The 18,352-nt window shown below is 32.6% G+C and overlaps 1 protein-coding gene across 1 annotated transcript; it reads right to left on the bottom strand.

Moving 5' to 3' along the window:
• Positions 1-314: 314 nt before the first annotated feature.
• On the bottom strand, positions 315-17,927 carry LOC148620644 (uncharacterized). The gene is made up of 12 exons (XM_088574314.1): positions 17,719-17,927; positions 15,829-16,034; positions 14,589-14,937; positions 12,927-13,027; positions 11,582-11,837; positions 8,986-9,657; positions 8,209-8,325; positions 6,206-6,422; positions 4,659-4,820; positions 3,509-3,654; positions 2,746-2,890; positions 315-1,906 (listed from the first exon to the last, which is right to left on the bottom strand). The coding sequence occupies exons 2-12, from the start codon at positions 15,995-15,997 to the stop codon at positions 1,799-1,801; spliced, it is 2,442 nt and encodes an 813-aa protein (XP_088430440.1). The 5' UTR covers positions 15,998-16,034; positions 17,719-17,927; the 3' UTR covers positions 315-1,798.
• Between the last annotated feature and the right edge of the window lie 425 nt (positions 17,928-18,352).

The following is an 18,352-nucleotide window of genomic DNA, read 5'->3' as shown; positions in this document are numbered from 1 at the left end:
AGAACATGAAACTGACCAGACAGCAACCATAATTACATACAATATATGCTCCACCTATTGAAACCAATAGATCCAGTGATATTCAATACTTACAAAAATTCCATACATTGTAAATATGGCACAGTCTCACAAAACAATTAGTTGATATACAAAAGCAACCGCAATGACTTACAAAATATGCCCTAAATGTATTAAGCCACAAATCAAATTTGAAATCAATACATCCATTAGATGACTGCAATGAAATGACAGATGGACAAAGTGATTCCAATCTATCATCAACTCGTTGAGTGGGAGTTTAGGGAGGAATATACTTCTGTTTTCAATATTTTATTGACATGATCTAATAACAGGTAAATATCACAGGCAGAAAGACTGATAACATATAAAAGGACAACTAAAAGTTCACAATTAAAATGCACATTTACAATTACATGTAATAAAATACCATAAAATTACATACAATGAGTAATGGAAAGTCACATAATAAATAAAATCAAATTCCATTTCAGTGTTTTAGAATTTTTATAATCAATCAAGTCAGCCAGAAAAAAAAAATGCAAAGGCTAAAATTGATTTACCCCTGGTAAAACGGCTTTGCTATTTTCTGGTTAAACAAAACAACTCACTACTTTCCAAATCCTATCATTTCATGTAGACAGTAAAAAAAAGAGAACTAATGAGTGTTAATAGGGGAAAATGATAATTATTAACTTTATATCTGTTCATTCAAAAGTTATAGTAATAGTAATGTTTTAATAATGGTGAAAAATGCAAACAATTAAGTTAAATTCACAACAACTACAAATTGCAAATTTAGAATTTTTAACTTAACTGATACACATTACTGCTCAAACTGCAAAAAATAAAATAACTTTTTTGGCTTAAATTACAAAATCACAATTATAAATACACACAATAACTTCTGAATAGACAGTATTAAATGTCATTGTAAAATTTCGAACCTAAGTTTCATGATGGTTTCATGTTTAAAACAAATTATATGTAAATGGACGGAACAACAAACAAACAAATAAAAAATAATTAAAAACACAACAGTAGTTCACAATTGATTTTTGTGTATATTTACTCAAACTTATTTCATTTCTTGGGTATACTGTGTTCTCTGTTTTTAAAGTACTTTCCAAGTTCTTGTTGACTTACAAAAATAAGTTCAATCTCAGAAATTATAACAAAATATGACTATAACTACAAAAAGCTTGGCAGCATGTTATGGACCTTGTAAAAATCCAGAAATTACTGTAAAATTACTTATATTTGTGGGGTACAAATTTTCATGGATTTCATGGTTGACTCAAACCAGGAAATTAAATTCCCAACAAAATACACATTATCTGTTTAGAAACACCAATACTCATGTATTTAATCAGTGTAAAAATCACATAGAAAGGTATAATGTCATTCCTTGTTGTACTTGTATGAACTGACAACATTCCACATGTACATATATGGGTAAGTTATTCTTTTCAAGCATAAAGCAGTCCATGATTATTAATCCAATATCTAACTAACTTTTCTAAGAAAATGGATACACAATAGAAAAAAAGTTCTTCATCAGGTAGCAGCTACTAACAATCATCTTGCTGGTCATTCAAACACACATTTTACATTGCTACATCTCACATATTTCTAATTTTTATTCAACAATATGTCAAGTATTTTTTAGACGAGTTCAGGTAACAAGCAAGGCATTCAATGTTTCACTGTTTATGGGGATAAATATTAGTCAGTATTGATAAGACAGTAATCCTCCGACAAAGAAGGCAAGTTAGTTCGGTCATCGTCCACAAGGAATGGTTCTACTTGGAGGACTCCAAGGTGGTCTCTCTTCTACACTTTCCATGGAGCTATACCTAACTTTCTTTTCTACAACTTTCTGTTTGTCCTATACAATGAGAAAATATTAAAATGTCAGAAAATGGAATATGAACAAAAATACAGTATATCACCATCTACCATCAAACCCATGCTATTCATGAAATTTGTCATCAAATTTATCCCCACATCAGTGATTTGCTTAAAGGTGAAAATATAAACCTAAGTCAGCAATAAGGAAGGTGTTGGTGAACTAATCCGAAAACTAATCTTGCAATACAGCACATCCATAATACTTCCATGAAAATATCAAGTCACTGTGATAACACACTAATGGCCACGATAAAACAGTGACCCCCCCTCTTCCTTCTTCAGGGATGGGGTACGAAAACTTAAACTTATATGTATAGGGTATGACATTAAAGGTTGTCCTATAGCCCAGGACAGGTGAAAATACCATTCAGAAATATACATACTGAACATACTTTCCCAGGGACCAAACAATGTAAGTTATTTTCAACATGGACAACCTGAATTTCAATTCAGGCAAGTAGAACAGTCAGGGAGTAGTTCTGCTTACATGATGTGTGGGCAGAGGAACAAACAGACAGGCAGTGTGATTTCTTTCTGCTATAAACCAATTCATTTTTATGTTTCTTGGAGTCAAATCAATTGTGAGACTATTTACATTTTAGACTCGCACACCTTCTATACTAACAAATATTCATCATCATAAAAAAAAAACAAAAAAAACTCATGGTGGCTTTTTTGGGGGGATTTTTTTCTTTTTCCAAATAAGCAATACCAAATCACTTATAAAATTAGATGTTTCAGTACCCAAGACATTGTTTGCAGGGCCAGGAGTTCGACTCCAATAAATTGGTTAAGTCCCATCACATCAAACATTACCTTTCTTGCTAGCCATTTCTCATAATTCTCCATTGCCTGTTCTTCCTGTCTTCTTTTCTCAGCATCTACATATCTTTTGGTTTGTTTTTCTTTTTGCTTTTCTTCTTTTGCTTTTTCTTTCAGTGTTTCTTCTTTCCTAGACTTCCTGAAACAAAAAAAAGGAAAAAATTTAATTTGATGGATGTTTTATTTTTTCATCTAATACTCTCCCAATGATATATTATATTTCGAAAAGACTTATTTGCATTTGTAGTTAATTTTCACAGTTTTTTCTTGCTTGCAGAATAAGGGAAAATTAACTGCTCACCTTAATAATTTGGTTTATAAGAAGTGACTGGGTATTCTAAAATAGAGATTACTAGGACAACTATGCTCTCACTATCTACTGAAGAGCACTTAACAAAGGCAGCAAACTGCTAATTAAGCCAACTGGAATGAATTCCTTTCTCTTGCCTCTTTAGGGCTTCATCATTACACATTCAATCAATAAAATAAAATCACAAAAAAAACTTTTCTAGTTTAGTTTTTTCTAATTGTGAACAATGTAGAACAATTTTCATCACTAAGTTTTAGGGCAATAAAAAGTTTAAAAATATTGCCTACTTTTCTCGTAGGTTTACATGAAAAGTGATTTTAGAACCAAGTAATTAATTTTGAATGGACTACGTAGTTTTGGGTATGACTGAGCCACCTGAATTTGAAGATAATCATGCTTACACTTACCTAAAAGTATAAGTGTCATAGCTTTTCTTACACAACTTACCAAACTTTAAGTGCACTTTCATTATCCTTTTCTCTCGATCTTTTCTTCTCTTTTTCCTCTTGTTCTTTTCTCATTTCTGCTCTCTTCTTATCTCTTTGTTTTTCTTTTAGTTTTTCATCATTCAATTCTTTCCACTTTTTGAATTCCTGTAAACAGATTTCATTTTATGCTTATAACACATATGCTGGCATACCTTTCTGAACTAATCCCTATTCTTAGTATTATTATTATTATTATTTTTTTTTTTTTAATTATGAGTTTGGAAACCTTGCATCCCCACTGTTGCCCACTCCCTTTCTTGATCAATAAATACTTGATTACAAAGAATTCGCCTGAATATAGCTGAAATATTGCTGCTTGGGCATTAAACCCCAACAATCAATCAATCAATTACAAAGAATAGTCTTCCAAAGGGTGGGTTTGCTGTCATTTAGTAAGTTCCTTTTCTAAAATGTAATTTTATGGGAGGGTACAAAATCATCTCATACCACAACTCAGTTCAAAACCAAAAAATCCTAAAGATAAACTGTTATCACAAAGATATGTCACATCTTTCATTGTTACATGTATGATCAATTTTATTCCAAATTTGATAGTGATTGTTGAGGCGTACATGTATGCATGAAACCGATGTGGATGTGAGATGTATTGATGCTAATGCAACTATTATCTAAACACACTGACCTTGCAAGACTTGTTTATGTTAAACTGACCTAATCAGAAATCTTAAAAAGAAATTTCAGTCAATAGAAAATGACTGAAGGGCATACACATAAAAAAGATATGGAACTTTGATGTACCAATACTAATGCAACTGCATACCAAATATGATTGATGTAGCACAAGTAGTCCACATCAATCAGATGTAATCAGAAAACTTTTACTAAAATCCTAACACAGATGTCGAGGTAGAAAAAAAACAGGGAAAGTCTAAGGTTGACTATTGTTTTGAGAGAAAGTTTTTGAAATCCCAGTGCTTCACTAGGGAATACTTGTATTCAGAAGTAAACAAAAGTAATTTTTTAGTTTAAACATTTCCAGGAAAAAAATGGCCAAGTTTTTATCCATTGATTTATAAGCACATTGCTTCACAAAGTACTATAGAAACGAATTCCACAAAAAGGGAGATAACCACTCGTCAATAACTAACCTTTTCTGCCTCTTTCTTTTTCTGCTCAGCTTCCTCCTGTTCTAGTTTTTTCTTCTTTTCCTCCTTGTGTTTATCTTTCACTTTGTTTTTAAGCTCAGGTACTTTCTTTTCTTTCCACGTTCTGTATGCTGCTTCATTTTCTAATCTTTTCTCTTTCTCAGCCTATAAATGTTTAAAGAATCATTATGTAAATATGGAACAATCAATTAGTGTAAAAAAAATTAATATTATGACAATGCATACACACCTATATGGCAATAAGCCTATAATTATTGGTTCCATAGGGTTCTTTACATTTTGAGCGTCAATTTTGGTTGTAGCTTGGACCATATCATTCATCTGGATAAAAGGGACCACTCAAATTGACCTGGATAGACATCCACCACTCCAGTTAAATATCAAGAGAGTATGTGTGATAACTTTTTTCTGTATTTTTGTAACCCAAAGGAAAGGTGTAAGGAGTCCTCCTTGTCAACAAATAATCCAAGAAACAGGCAATGTGTTTACTTTCAAAAAGTTACTTTCAAGTTTATCTTTAATTAAACTTATTTTTTGTCACACAGTCAAGTATGTCCTATCATTGTAAAGAGTCAGGTACACTTCACTGTAAGTTTCTAGTGGTGTGTGCACTAATTCCAATAAGCAGTTACAATATTGTGTCTGTGGCATATTACCTTTTTGTTTTACTCAGCTCAAAGTTCATTAAAGGTAGTGGGCCATATATGTGAATTAATTTGGAAAACATACACATAAAAAAAAGTTCTAATATAAAAAAGTGATATATTTTGACTCAAGCATTATCTTAACACAACAAATACAATGTAAAAAGAGATTTCCAATTTTTGCATTTAACATCCCAAAATATAAATATTACTATGGACAAAAGTTGATGTAGTAAAGTATTATAAAATAGTAGTTTTATGATTATCCTAAACTGCTTTTACAAATATTTTCAATATTCTAGTAAATTTAGGTATCTCAAAATAGTATTTTTTTTTGTGAAATGTCTGAAATTGCCTTGATTTTTTTCTTTTTGCATGAAATGAAAGTGTCTTTGTGATAATTTCAAAAATTATAGATATCAGATATATTTTAATCATAAGTTGATAATAACAGATATATAAATGGGAGAATAAATCAATGTTCATAACCTGAAGACAATGAATTAGTCATCAAAAGTCATGTATCTTAATCCAATGCACCCTGTATGTACATTGTAAATCATATTTCCAAAATAAATAGTTGAAATACTGTAAAAATAGCTGAAAACTCAAAAAACGGTGAGCAATGCTCACTAACTTAATACCCCCACTTCCCAATTTGATAACATGCACTTTTTGATCTCCATATTGTTTTGGATTAAAATCTAAAAAAGGGGGGTGCACAATGGGAATATGTAATAACGATTCAATGAAGGTTTCATACAATTCCATTCTGTGGTAAAAGAGAAGTAACGGGTAAGAGAACAGTACCTGTGAAATGGAAGGAAGGACCTAAGGACATCGCTATCAATATATACCCCTACTAAAATAAACATTATCGCTTACCTCACTTTTCTTCTTTTCTTCCTCTTCCTTTTTCTTTTTCTCCTCTGCAGTCTTTGCCCTGAGAGTGCTTGTTCTTTCTTTCTTCCATTCATTAAAGATGGCTTCTCTCAGAGTTTTTGTGTCATTGAACTGGGTTTCTGATAATGTTAATGATGGTGTAGGGGTACCAGGCAAAGAATGTCGAGGTTTGGGTTTTACCACTTTACTTGTTGTAGTCCTGGAAATAAGCAAAAATAAATTCAATGTCAATTTGAGTCAATATAAGTACAGATGTTTCATAACATTTTTTTTTTTTTTTGGGGGGGGGGTAGCTTACATTTTATTTACCTTTAAGTGACAGTCATCAATAAAAAAAATTATGATAATTATAACAATTTAGACACAAAACATTATTCACAAGAAAATTAAATATTACCAAGGAGATCTTCAATTAAATATGAAAAATTAACATGAAATGTATCACCTATGACAAAAACCAACTTTGCTATAATTCTTTTTTACATATCAGTCTTTACAAATATCTGGGGTGATTTATGCCTGTCAAAAACCAATATACTTACTTTTGTTTCTTATTCCGACACAGTTACAGACCATATAACCAGTCTCAGATTTTCATTCCAACACAGTTACAGACCACATAACCAGTCTCAGATTTTCATTCCGACAATTACAGACCACATAACCAGTCTCAGATTTTCATTCTGACAGTTACAGATCACATAACCAGTCTCAGATTTTCATTCTGACAGTTACAGACCACATAACCAGTCTTAGATTTTCATTCCGACACAGTTACAGACCACATAACCAGTCTCAGATTTTCATTCTGACACAGTTACAGACCACATAACCAGTCTCAGATTTTCGTTCTGACAATTACAGACCACATAACCAGTCTCAGATTTTCATTCCAACACAGTTACAGACCACATAACCAGTCTCAGATTTTCATTCTGACACAGTTACAGACCACATAACCAGTCTCAGATTTTCATTCTGACACAGTTACAGACCACATAACCAGTCTCAGATTTTCATTCCGACACAGTTACAGACCACATAACCAGTCTTAGATTTTCATTCAGTTGTTACATGTTTGAGTGACTTCTGAACATCAGGGTTTTATTACTACATACATGTATAACAGGAATTGATATGGTGAAAATGTCAAAGGCAACAACTCCACTGAATAAAAAATGGCAGCATCAATGAATGATACCCTCACACTACAGGGCAGGCTGCAGCTAAACTGTTCACAAATATTATTGAATTAATCATAATTTAATCTTCTTGGTTTTGCTAGTTTTATTTTATACAGCCCAAAAGAATTTGCAATATTTCTGAATTTTAAAGTGAAGTTCAGACTTGGAACAGAATTTTCCAAAACCGGCCTTTAGTTTGACAAAACGTCTTGTGTAAAATTGATCATAAGAAAATTGTGATGTCCTGCTTTCGCCTTTACTGTATTAAACCTTTGAACCATTTAACATCTACATGTAATAAATTATTATTAAGTTGCACAGATTTTCAACTGTTTTTTTTTTTAAATGGGACCTGATGCCAACAAAATTTTGGAATTTGGAAAGAAAAGTAATTTGAGAACAAAAATAACAAGAGTAAACCATTGTCTTTGTAATTTAAATATTGGGACTGGGATAATTCTGCAATACCAACACATTCCCTTACGGCACCATCCACCCATCCGCTGAAGTCCAGCACACTAACCATTACACCACTAATATCATCCCATTAGGATAGATACTTTGCTCAAGAAATGGAAGGAAATAATTGTGGTTGGGATGCAAATTTTGAGAAGGGGCCATTTTCAGGATTTTGGAGAGTATTTACAATCTGAAGGGTCCATTTGAAAAGAAACTATATAGTTTTCTTTTAGATGAAGGAACGATTTCCAGCCAGAAAATGCAAATGGCTGTGGCCCCTTGCAGTCCAAACTTTAAATTCCCAGTCAAACACAAAACCCTGTGCACATTTTTGTCTCTTACTTTTTAGCACTTTCAGGTCTTTGAATCGGTTTGATTTTTTGTGAGCTTTGTTCTCCTGCTACAAAATCAATTGCATTTTCAGCCTCTTGCTTGTCTGATCTCTGTTTGTTGTATGATCTAAAATATTTAAAATAATTTTAGGTTCACATAAAGCAGATTTTACCAGTAATATAAAATCTTTAAGGAAAAAGTTTTGAACACATCTGATAAAATGTTATTTAGTATCAAGCTTTGAATTTCAACATTTCCAGAAAGATCTGGGGCCCAATTTCTTAGAGTATGTGAGGCTTCCTTATACACATATTCATTTTAAATTTCTGGTTTCTTTGCCAGCAATAACATCCAATATTATAGATGGTGCAACCACTAGAGGCTAGCACATTCTGTAAACACTTTATTTTCCTCCAAGGACAACAACTTGGCAACCATGGCATTTTAATGTAGCTGCATGGGAGATTATACATACTAGCTCTTTTACTCATATGTAGCAGTACATGAAAACCTGTGCAGTGTAGCTGGGTATTAATATTGTCAAAGTGAGGGTTTTTAGTGTTAAATATTCCTGTCAAACATGTCATTCCTCTAATATCATGGGTAATAATTGGGTAATTCTCTTTAAAATTCCATAAATTAAATTTCATAAAAAGACTGTTCAACGATATGCAGTTTAATTTTTAGGATTTAATGACAATTGCAAAATTACTCTTTCTATTATCTAGAAAACAAAGTAAGGAAAAAAAAACAGAGTACCATTTTAGTCTATATATATATAGTTACCTTAAGTTCTGTTGGTTATCAGAAATACCATAATCAGCTGCCTTTCTGTTTCCTGGTTCATACTCCAACTCTTCACAAACAGAGCTTTCATCAGCCTGAGGTTTATGCCCATGCTTGTAGCTTTTCCTTGCTAACAATGCTTCAAAGCTATCAGGTTCGGCTTCAGTGTCTTTCTGAACTTCATGGCTAGGTCGTCGTGGTTTTATTCTCTGTTTCCTACTTTCATCTTCATCTTCATCATCAAACAATGAACTTTTCTTTTTCTCTTTTTCTTTTGGCATTTCACCACCAGTTAAGAAATCCATTAAACTAGGTTCATCACGCTTTTCACTTTTTTGTTTTGCTTTTTCTTCTTCTTCCACAGACGGTCGACTGAATCTTCCAGTTGGTGTTTTACGGCCTCCCAATCTGTCCTGTTCAGTAGGGGTTTTACGACCAGTTGGAGTCTTTCTTCCAGAAAATCTATCACCCTCCGTAGGTGTTTTCCTTCCAAACCTGTCACCATCAGTTTTTCTTTCTGCACTTGGAAATCTTCCTTTCCTGGGTTTAGCAGAAGGTTCTTCATCATAGGGTGCATCCAAGGTGGATGAGCTACCAAAAACATCTGTCTTGAGGTTTGGTCGAGAGTAGCTTCCCTTTGTGGACATCAATGGATCGTCAAGGTTCAATGCTCTGCAAAAGAAATACATTTCAGTGATTTAGCTAGCGCTCACCATTTTCGTCATTGACGAATGATTTTCGAAAGTGGCGAATTTTTTTCATGCACGATTCGTCACTTGATATTTCACTCCCCCCAAAAAAATATATCGGTAAAAAAGCCTCTGATGTTCCCATGACCCCATAATTGACAACTTTATTACCTTTCCCAAGCCAATTAGGATTTTACAATAAACAATCATGACCAATGTTTTGATTGCATCACCTTTGATCACACCTTGCTTGATCACCTGGTTGAGGCTAATTATCCTGACAAACAAATTAATTAGGGTAATGATTTGTTTGTTGAGCGCTGTGACACGTTCTCAAAGTACTCAAAGTGTCATCGTATGTATTTAAAATGGAAAGATGTTTGAATTTTTCAATCACAGTTCGAATCGCAACTATGTCCGCCATAACGAACTATTTTAGTTCGTCGTCACATGACAACGTACCTAAAGGTCAAAAGTCTAAAAATAAGTCAACTACTACAAATAGTCGCAGTGATCGACTATTAAAGTCAAAATTTAAACCAGAGTGGTCAAAGATATTTCCATGCATATACTACATAGATGGGGCGATGTACTGCCGTGACTGCCAAGATACTGGACTTACCAATACATTTTCTATCGGAAGCAAAGCATTCCTAAAAGATAATATACAGAAGCACATCAACACTGCTGATCATAAACGGGCAGTTCAGTTCTGATATGGGTTCCTTTGATTTTAAGATAGCTTTCACTTTGTGGTGCATGGCTAAGGACAGGAGGTTTATGCATTACTGATCAAGTAAACAGTGCTTTACATTCTTAGACACATGCCAACAATAGTAGCTGATGTATATAATTTTTAGATTTTTACACGATGATATGTATGACACAGTAACAAAGTATTTTTTTGCATTTTTCATTCATGAATAGTTGCTAATGTAGAAACTGTATGTTGGTATATATTTTTTATTAATATGAATTATCTGTTATTTATATACCAGTGCTGACATAGAAATAAACATGTTATTATTTATAATATAGTTGTTATAAGTATATGTATATACATGCATGCTGATAAATTTGCGATGCGACAAGAAAAAACAGTATTGAGATTCAGTCTTGCGCAAAAGTGACTAATGGGTTGAAAATCCTGGCTAAATCACTGCATTTTATTATTTATTTTTAATTTATTGACAATCGGTCCTTTCATCATTGCTACACTCATTATGGTTGCATCAGTTCTGAACATACCACCTTTTTTTGGCAGATAAAAAAAACACACTAAACATTTAAACAGAAAAAAGAGAATGAGAAATATGTACTCATCTTTCAGCATTTTGCCATGTGTATTTCTGATTTCATAAAATGTGCAATCCACTGTTGCTTTAGGTCAGACAAAAAAAAATCTGTTTAAGGTTACCCTACCTACCCTTTATTTTATGCCTACCATAGCACATTTTAACTGGTATTTGTTTTAATGAAATGCTTAATATCATTTCTAGTTGAGCACTGTTCAAGTCAAGAAATCCTCCTATAAGTGTCTATATGAAAATAAAATAATTTTACCTACCTACCCTATTTTTTCATTCAGTGTAACCTACAAAAGACTTATTTTTTTTCTTGGCCTTATGCAAAAATGTGGACCACAGTACTTCACCAATTGTGTGTATTGTATTTTGTCGTGATTTCAATTTTGGCAGAAATTCACTTTTTATTGAGTATTTTCAAAAGCATGATAAAAGCCAAAATCACATTCAAAGTGAAGTAAAACAACTCCATTAAACATACTTTAACTTGTCTCATACGTTACATAAAGATCATTTTGTTTGTGTCATGAAATAGAGTCAAAACATTCTTAAATTATTTTCTAATACTTTTTTATCATGTTTTAAATTATTTAAAAAACTCACTTGGGAGATTCCCTCAATTTTCTCTCAGTTCCAGGACTTCTCCTGTCAGCACTTGGGCTTCTCCTGTCTAAACCAGGACTTCTTCTATCAAAACCTGGACTCTTTCTCTCTCTACCTGGACTCTTACTATCAATTCCTGGCATCATTGATGATTTTTTATCTGAACTAGCACCTTGTTTTCTTGGTCTTGGTGACGGGGTCTCACTAATGGACTCCAAAAGAGGGTCTTGTGGAGTTTTTCTTCCTCTCATCAAACCTATAAATTAATAATGCTATACAGTGGTCTAAACTGAACCCTTTCAGAATCAAAATATTGTTTGTTTAAGGAGGTAGACCTAGGGTAAGGGACATAACTTATCAAGTCAGTGATATGTTTGTATCCTATTCAATTTCACCAAAGGCTATCAAGCTTTCATTTGACACAGAATGAAATTAATCTAAATGATTACACAACATTGCTGTAAAATGCTGAATACAAACGTTCGAATGATTTTTATCAGTTGTGTCCCTTACATTAGGTCTACCTCCTTAAGGCAGGTGTTTGAATAACAAAGGTTCGTAGAACGTTCAGTTCAGAGAGGTTATGGTTTACTCAGGATTTGTTTTACATAGTACCACAGTAAATTTCATGATTATTTAATGTTTAAGTTGTCAGTCTTACTTTGATGTTTTGTAAATTGTCTTCATATTCCAGATGATATTTGACATGTTACCAAATTTTTAAAAGGAAATCCAAAAATAGCAGAATAAAACTTCATCGTATTACCAATAGTGTTCAAAAGCCAAGCAACATTAGTTTGCCATGAACAATTAGGACTTTTTTTCATTCACAGTAGATCAATAACAAATTAATTCAGGTAATTTCTGTCAAGTGATTATTAATTTTGCAGAGAGATCACATAATATTGAGGAAGAACTTTTGTTCTTGTGGTTTTGCAGTCAGTTTAATCCACTAATTCAAACTAGCTTTCTTTTGAAATCCTTATTTCTCTGATGAAATCTATAAATTCAATGAAGTATTGATGATCCACTTTGTCATCCAGTAATGAAAGTACCTTTACAATATAGACATTTTTTAGTAAACTTTCACCCCAAACAGCATGTTCAGAGATTACTGTGAAAGTACTACTGTTCCTAGGGTACTAATTTTATTGGTTTTTGTGGATAGGTCATAGCATGAAATTTGGTTCCCAATGGAAAGGAGATTTCCATTGATGTGTATACTGAAAACCTCAAAACCATGCATTCAAGAATCCAGGAATGTGGGTTTCTTCCCTAATCCACAAAAACTTGTATCTACAAATTAAAGTACTTTCATATTATGTGACTGGAACAGAAAACATACCTCCACCATGGTCCCCAGCTTCATCTTCTGGAGTAGCACTGACTTTTCTGTAGGATGGGGGCTGCCAAGGCTTATTTTGGAAGTCAACTGGACTTTGCCTCCTATAAATTTTAGGTTAAACGTCATGAATATATTTTACACATTAAACTTTCAATAATCAAATATCACTGCCACTTTTGAAAAAAAAAACTATGTTTAATTCTTCTCAAAATGTCAACTGAATTTAGTTCCTTGATTACTGTATTTGGCATCTAATTAAGGTGAAAAGCATCAACATGTAAGTTTAATTAAGACATGTTAATTACAGTAAAATTAAGAAGATATTAATTAATGACAAGTCAAGAATTAAAGTAATGATTGATTATTCATCAAGTGACTATTAAAACACTTTTTCTTGTATTAAAACACTAAACTACATTTGTATCAAGTACCAGTACACATAGAATTCAAACACTATCAATGATAATGTCATTCATGGTGTAGACAAACCCACAAAAAAAATGCTTTTTCAGTCTACATATACTACATGTATACATTCACATACAGATAACCATTTCTACATTCAGATTTGTACTTTTAGAAAATCATACATTTATATCCCACAAAAATCAATAAAATCACACCGAATCAAGAATGTTAACTCTTGCAAAATAACGATTTCATGTACAAGCTATATAATTTTTATCTAAAAAGTGCAAAAACCAAAAGAAAAATTAAGACTTGTTATGTGATCAGTAACTGTGTCTGAACAAGAAATAAAACTGAATTGGTGGGTTTTTTTATATGCATAAATCACTAACTTCTGTCTGATTTTTATAGAGACTGATACTTTAAATAAAAATGTATAAATAAATAATATTTTGTATATTGCAAAATATATGCAAGAAATAATACTGATCAATTGTGTATTTTCCAAGAAAAATGTGTTTCATTGTGATTCATTTACACAATGCTTCCTGCACAGCAGTTCAAATTTAATGCCATGACCTCTGTTTTTGATCTCATTTGGAATGTTTTGCACATGAATATCATCTCTACAATTGTGAATATGTAAACTAGCTATCCTCTATTGGCATGGGAATCACTGAGATGAGATATGTTCTGGTAAAATTGAGCTTTAAAAGAACAGCAGGGTGGCATTACCTAAGTCAGTTAACACTTAAACAAAGTAAGCTACAAATCAAGCCTTGATATTCATTTTTTAAGAGGTGGCAAAAATGTAAAAATGCTGTAATTGAACAATATATTGCAAAGTTTTTATTTTTGAAAAATACATGACTTATTTTAATCAGCAATAGTTAAAGCTTGCATTATGGAATTTTTCAGGCAATTAATGTGGGATTCTTCTTACAATCACAAAAAAATAAAAAAAAAAGCACATTTCGTACTTACATTCATTGTAATTTCCATAATTGAATTTAATAATGGAGGCAATAATTTCTGAATTTATGTAGTACTGAAGAAAAAAATTATTTACCATTTGTTGGCATTCATGTCATTTCTACAAACATATTGAAGTTTTGCCAGTTTGCAATAGAATATTTAGCTGAAAATCAAAATCATTAGATTAAGGTATGTTAAGCCAAATAATAAACCTAGCATATCTGACTGTATGAAAAGATTTTTTTTTTCAACATTAAAATAGTTCTGAACAAAACCTACAGCATATCTTTGGTAGGAGTTTTCCTATTCATGATTATGGCTTCCTTCTGTTCGTATGACATGCTACCTAGATCTGTTGGTGACTGTCGTAATTTGTCTTTAGGTGACTGTTTTGGTGAATTGATGGATGGCATTTCTGATTTTCTCTGAGATGAAGGTGGGGACATTTGAGCAGTTGTTTTTGTTGACTTCAAGAATCTATTTCCTTGACCTGGTCGTAAAGTGTCTCCTAATGATATTCCGCTATCAAATGTACCAGAGGATACTGGGGACCTTCTTTTAGTTGCTGAACTTGGGCGGTCTGTTCTCCTGTGTCCTCTATTTTCAATTCTGTATGCATTAAGAATATCTGAAATTATGAGATGTACTTCTTTAATCTATGGTAAGACAATAAAAAATGTATTATTATGTTACTTGAGTATGTAGGAGCAACTCTTTTGCTGTACCTTTGTACAATGATGTTTTGGAGGCAGCTGCCACCTGCCCTGTGGATGCTGTGGTATGAGGAATTCCTCATCATTCATTGAAGACCATCTTGGTTGGGTTATTGTCTCTTTGACATATACACCATACCTATTCACATTATACTATTAGATTATTAAACAATAAAAGTGCTCATTGCATACACATATTATATACTATACATGTAGCACAATAAGCACTGATACAAAAGTAAATTGAAAAAGATCCTTCACAACCACACTTACCGAAATTACAGAAAGATGTATAAAATTAGGTGGAGTTTAAAAAAGCTAATTTCACTGAGCACAAAAACAAACATTTCTCCACATACTACAATGATACTTAATCTTACATGTAAGTGAATATTAAAATATTGACTGTTTCCTTTCTCTAAATATCCAGAAATACTGGCACTATCAAACAAATTTTATTGCCATTAGATTCTAATCACCACTTAAGCACCTTGAGACTTGAGAGGAATGAAATGATGAATCAGGTGTAAAAAAGTGCTTTTTAGGGGGAGAAAAAAGTTTCCACAGCCTATAAGTGAAGTACCTATTGTCCTTAAACCATTATGGGTGAGGATGTTTATACATGTTGAAATAACTTTAGCCCAATCCCATTGCTTTTTATGCAATAAAATATGTTCCATACAATTCATTATGGCAGATTTGTGAAAAGGAGAGATCTATATATTTTGCTATATTTGGATAAAGAAGGTTTTTCTCTTCTTACACTTACCAAAGAAAAACAGAAAACTAATTCAGGTTAGCCTTACCATCTTCATCACTCCCATCGTCATTATCTTCTATGACATCACTATCACTCATATCAGCTGCTAATCCCAACTTCCTCCTCTCTCTCAGTTTGGCCTGTAGCTCGTTTACATGAGGGTCAAATGGTTTCCTTTTGTTAGACCCTATTGGCCCATCGAGAACATCCGCCATTGTGACGGCTAAGTTTCCTTTGTTCTAATGAACAGTTCTGCAAGGTAGACATGGTAAAAATGATAAGTTCATAGAATAATAACTGAAAAGTGAAAATTTACTAAAATGTAGAAGTACATGTATATGTATACAAATTACATGTATTTGTTACATGTAACTCCTGTCAACTGAATAATGCTTAGCATGCACATGTACAGTGCATGTAGTGTTGAACCTAGGAATCTCCAATCAGAGTTAAAATAACATAATGATATTTGTTACTATCAAATGATTTCTTTTTATATAAACGTTCCATTTTCTATATAGGTAATTTTATTTTGAATTTTCAATTAAATATGTAGACAAAAATTTTCTTACTGTCCCATGAAATGAATGAAACCTTATCTTAAAAACTGTATAATCAGAGATTAAAAAGTTTCTGTCGATATCACATTTTTTTCGTTATTGAAGAGTACTTTGAACAAAACATCATTAAAAGTTATATTTCCTTTTCCAAAAATAAGTGGGAATTTCCTCCACATCGTAAGGAAGTATATTCCCAAGAAAAATTGGTTAGTTTTGTTATTCTGTTGTCTGAGACTAATCCCTTTTGGATTGGTAGCTGCAGATTTTTTTTTTTCATTCATTACCACCACCATTGGTGCAAAAAAAAATATCTTCCAATTTAAGAGATTAGTCAAAGACATGGTTTCCAAAAGCTCTTCTTTTGGTTTTAATCTTATTCATAAAAAAAATGTCCATCTTATTTCATATTTTTTATGATAACAGTACTGTGTCTTTGAAATTAAACAATATACATGTACCGGTCCAGATAATCATGACACTTGCAGTTCTTAGCCTTTTCCAGTCATGGCAAAATTTGTCAGACCGTTAGACATAACTGGTACTTTTAGCCGCCAATCATAAAATTTACATAATTTCCAGACCAGATGTCCGGTACGTTTTTTTTATTAGACACCCCTCAACTGGAACTTCTGGTTTAAAAATGGCGTCCGAATCGAGGCAAATTTAAATTGAATCACAAAAATGATTTCGGTCCGGCAGATAATTGTTTGGTCCAGCAGATTTTGTTAGGTTGCCGGACCAAATTTCCAACAGGTTGAAAAATGATTTCGCCAGGTCTGATTTTCAATTTGATACTGTGCCTCAGGAAAGCAAACATTAGCCTCACAGTATAGTTATAGTTATTTTGACTACCAGTCAAGAAACACTACTGCATGTACACTGACAAGAATTTTTGCCACCAGAAATTTTTTGGCCTCTCTGAGTCTCCTGTAGCACACCAAAGAAAACTCAAGATCGAATTATTTAAATAACCAAGAAGACTGCAGTCATTATGTTCTTGGAGTGAGAAAAAGAGCTATGATAAAAAGACATTCATTAAAAAATAAATTTATTGAGAGAAACTCAGAAAGTTGACAATAAGGCAAGATCTATTCAAAGTGCATGAACTTTAATAGAAAGCATTGATCTGTTATCAAATTACCCGAAGAACTTAAAATCTAACAAATACAACAAAAATATTGCGATATCATGTATTATGGCTAAAACGGAAGTGTCTGTTGTTCAAAACATGTCTGTGCAAAATTATTTTAAAGTAAACAACTAGTTTCTAATGTGTATTCTGGGATAAAGCTAACTGCAGCCGTGTAGTAATGCTTATTTTTCGTGTAAAAAAAAGACTTGAAAACTTAATGTTGGGTAGACAATGTTTTCCATACCTGATTATCCTCAGAATTTTGAAGAAAAAATAGGATCCTTTCATTGAACTGACTCCATTTTGATACGTTACTAAGGTCAATCAACTTTTCACGGAAGGAAATTTTAACGATTTTTCTTTTTCATTATAAACATACAAAAATATACTACATCAATTATAAATAATAGTATTGGTTTTGAATGATTTATGCTTGAACGATATGAAAAGTATTCATATACCGAATAAAAATCTATTGAATAAACTTTCGTCTTGTTAAAATATAGGATTGACAGGTGCTTCGACTGGTTCCCTTATACTATGAGCAATACCATGGAACCATTGGGTGATTCCCCGTATTATTACGTGAACGAAGATTTTTTAAATTCTTGCTACTATATGAAATCATTGTAAGACAAATCATTCAAAGCTTATATTGAAATATAACATATGACTATACAAGCGAGAACTTTCTATTTTGCAGTTTGAAATACACTTGAAACTATATACACCATGTATATATCAGAAACTGGACGTCGATTGCAGTTAAGTGGTATCTTTCACGCGCGTAGCTGAGGCCAAATTGAAGCGTAGGCAAAATTACGGCAGTGGGTCTGGGGGCCGCTTAAGGCCCCCAGCAGGTCCAGGGGGCGAAGCCA

This window comes from Perna viridis, chromosome 3 (genome assembly GCF_037379345.1).
Source record: "Perna viridis isolate PV_CMFRI_1.1 ecotype Kerala chromosome 3, ASM3737934v1, whole genome shotgun sequence".
Classification (NCBI taxonomy): domain Eukaryota; kingdom Metazoa; phylum Mollusca; class Bivalvia; order Mytilida; family Mytilidae; genus Perna; species Perna viridis.
The sequence above is the reverse complement of the archived record's forward strand: the minus strand, read 5'-3'. Positions and strand labels throughout refer to the sequence as shown.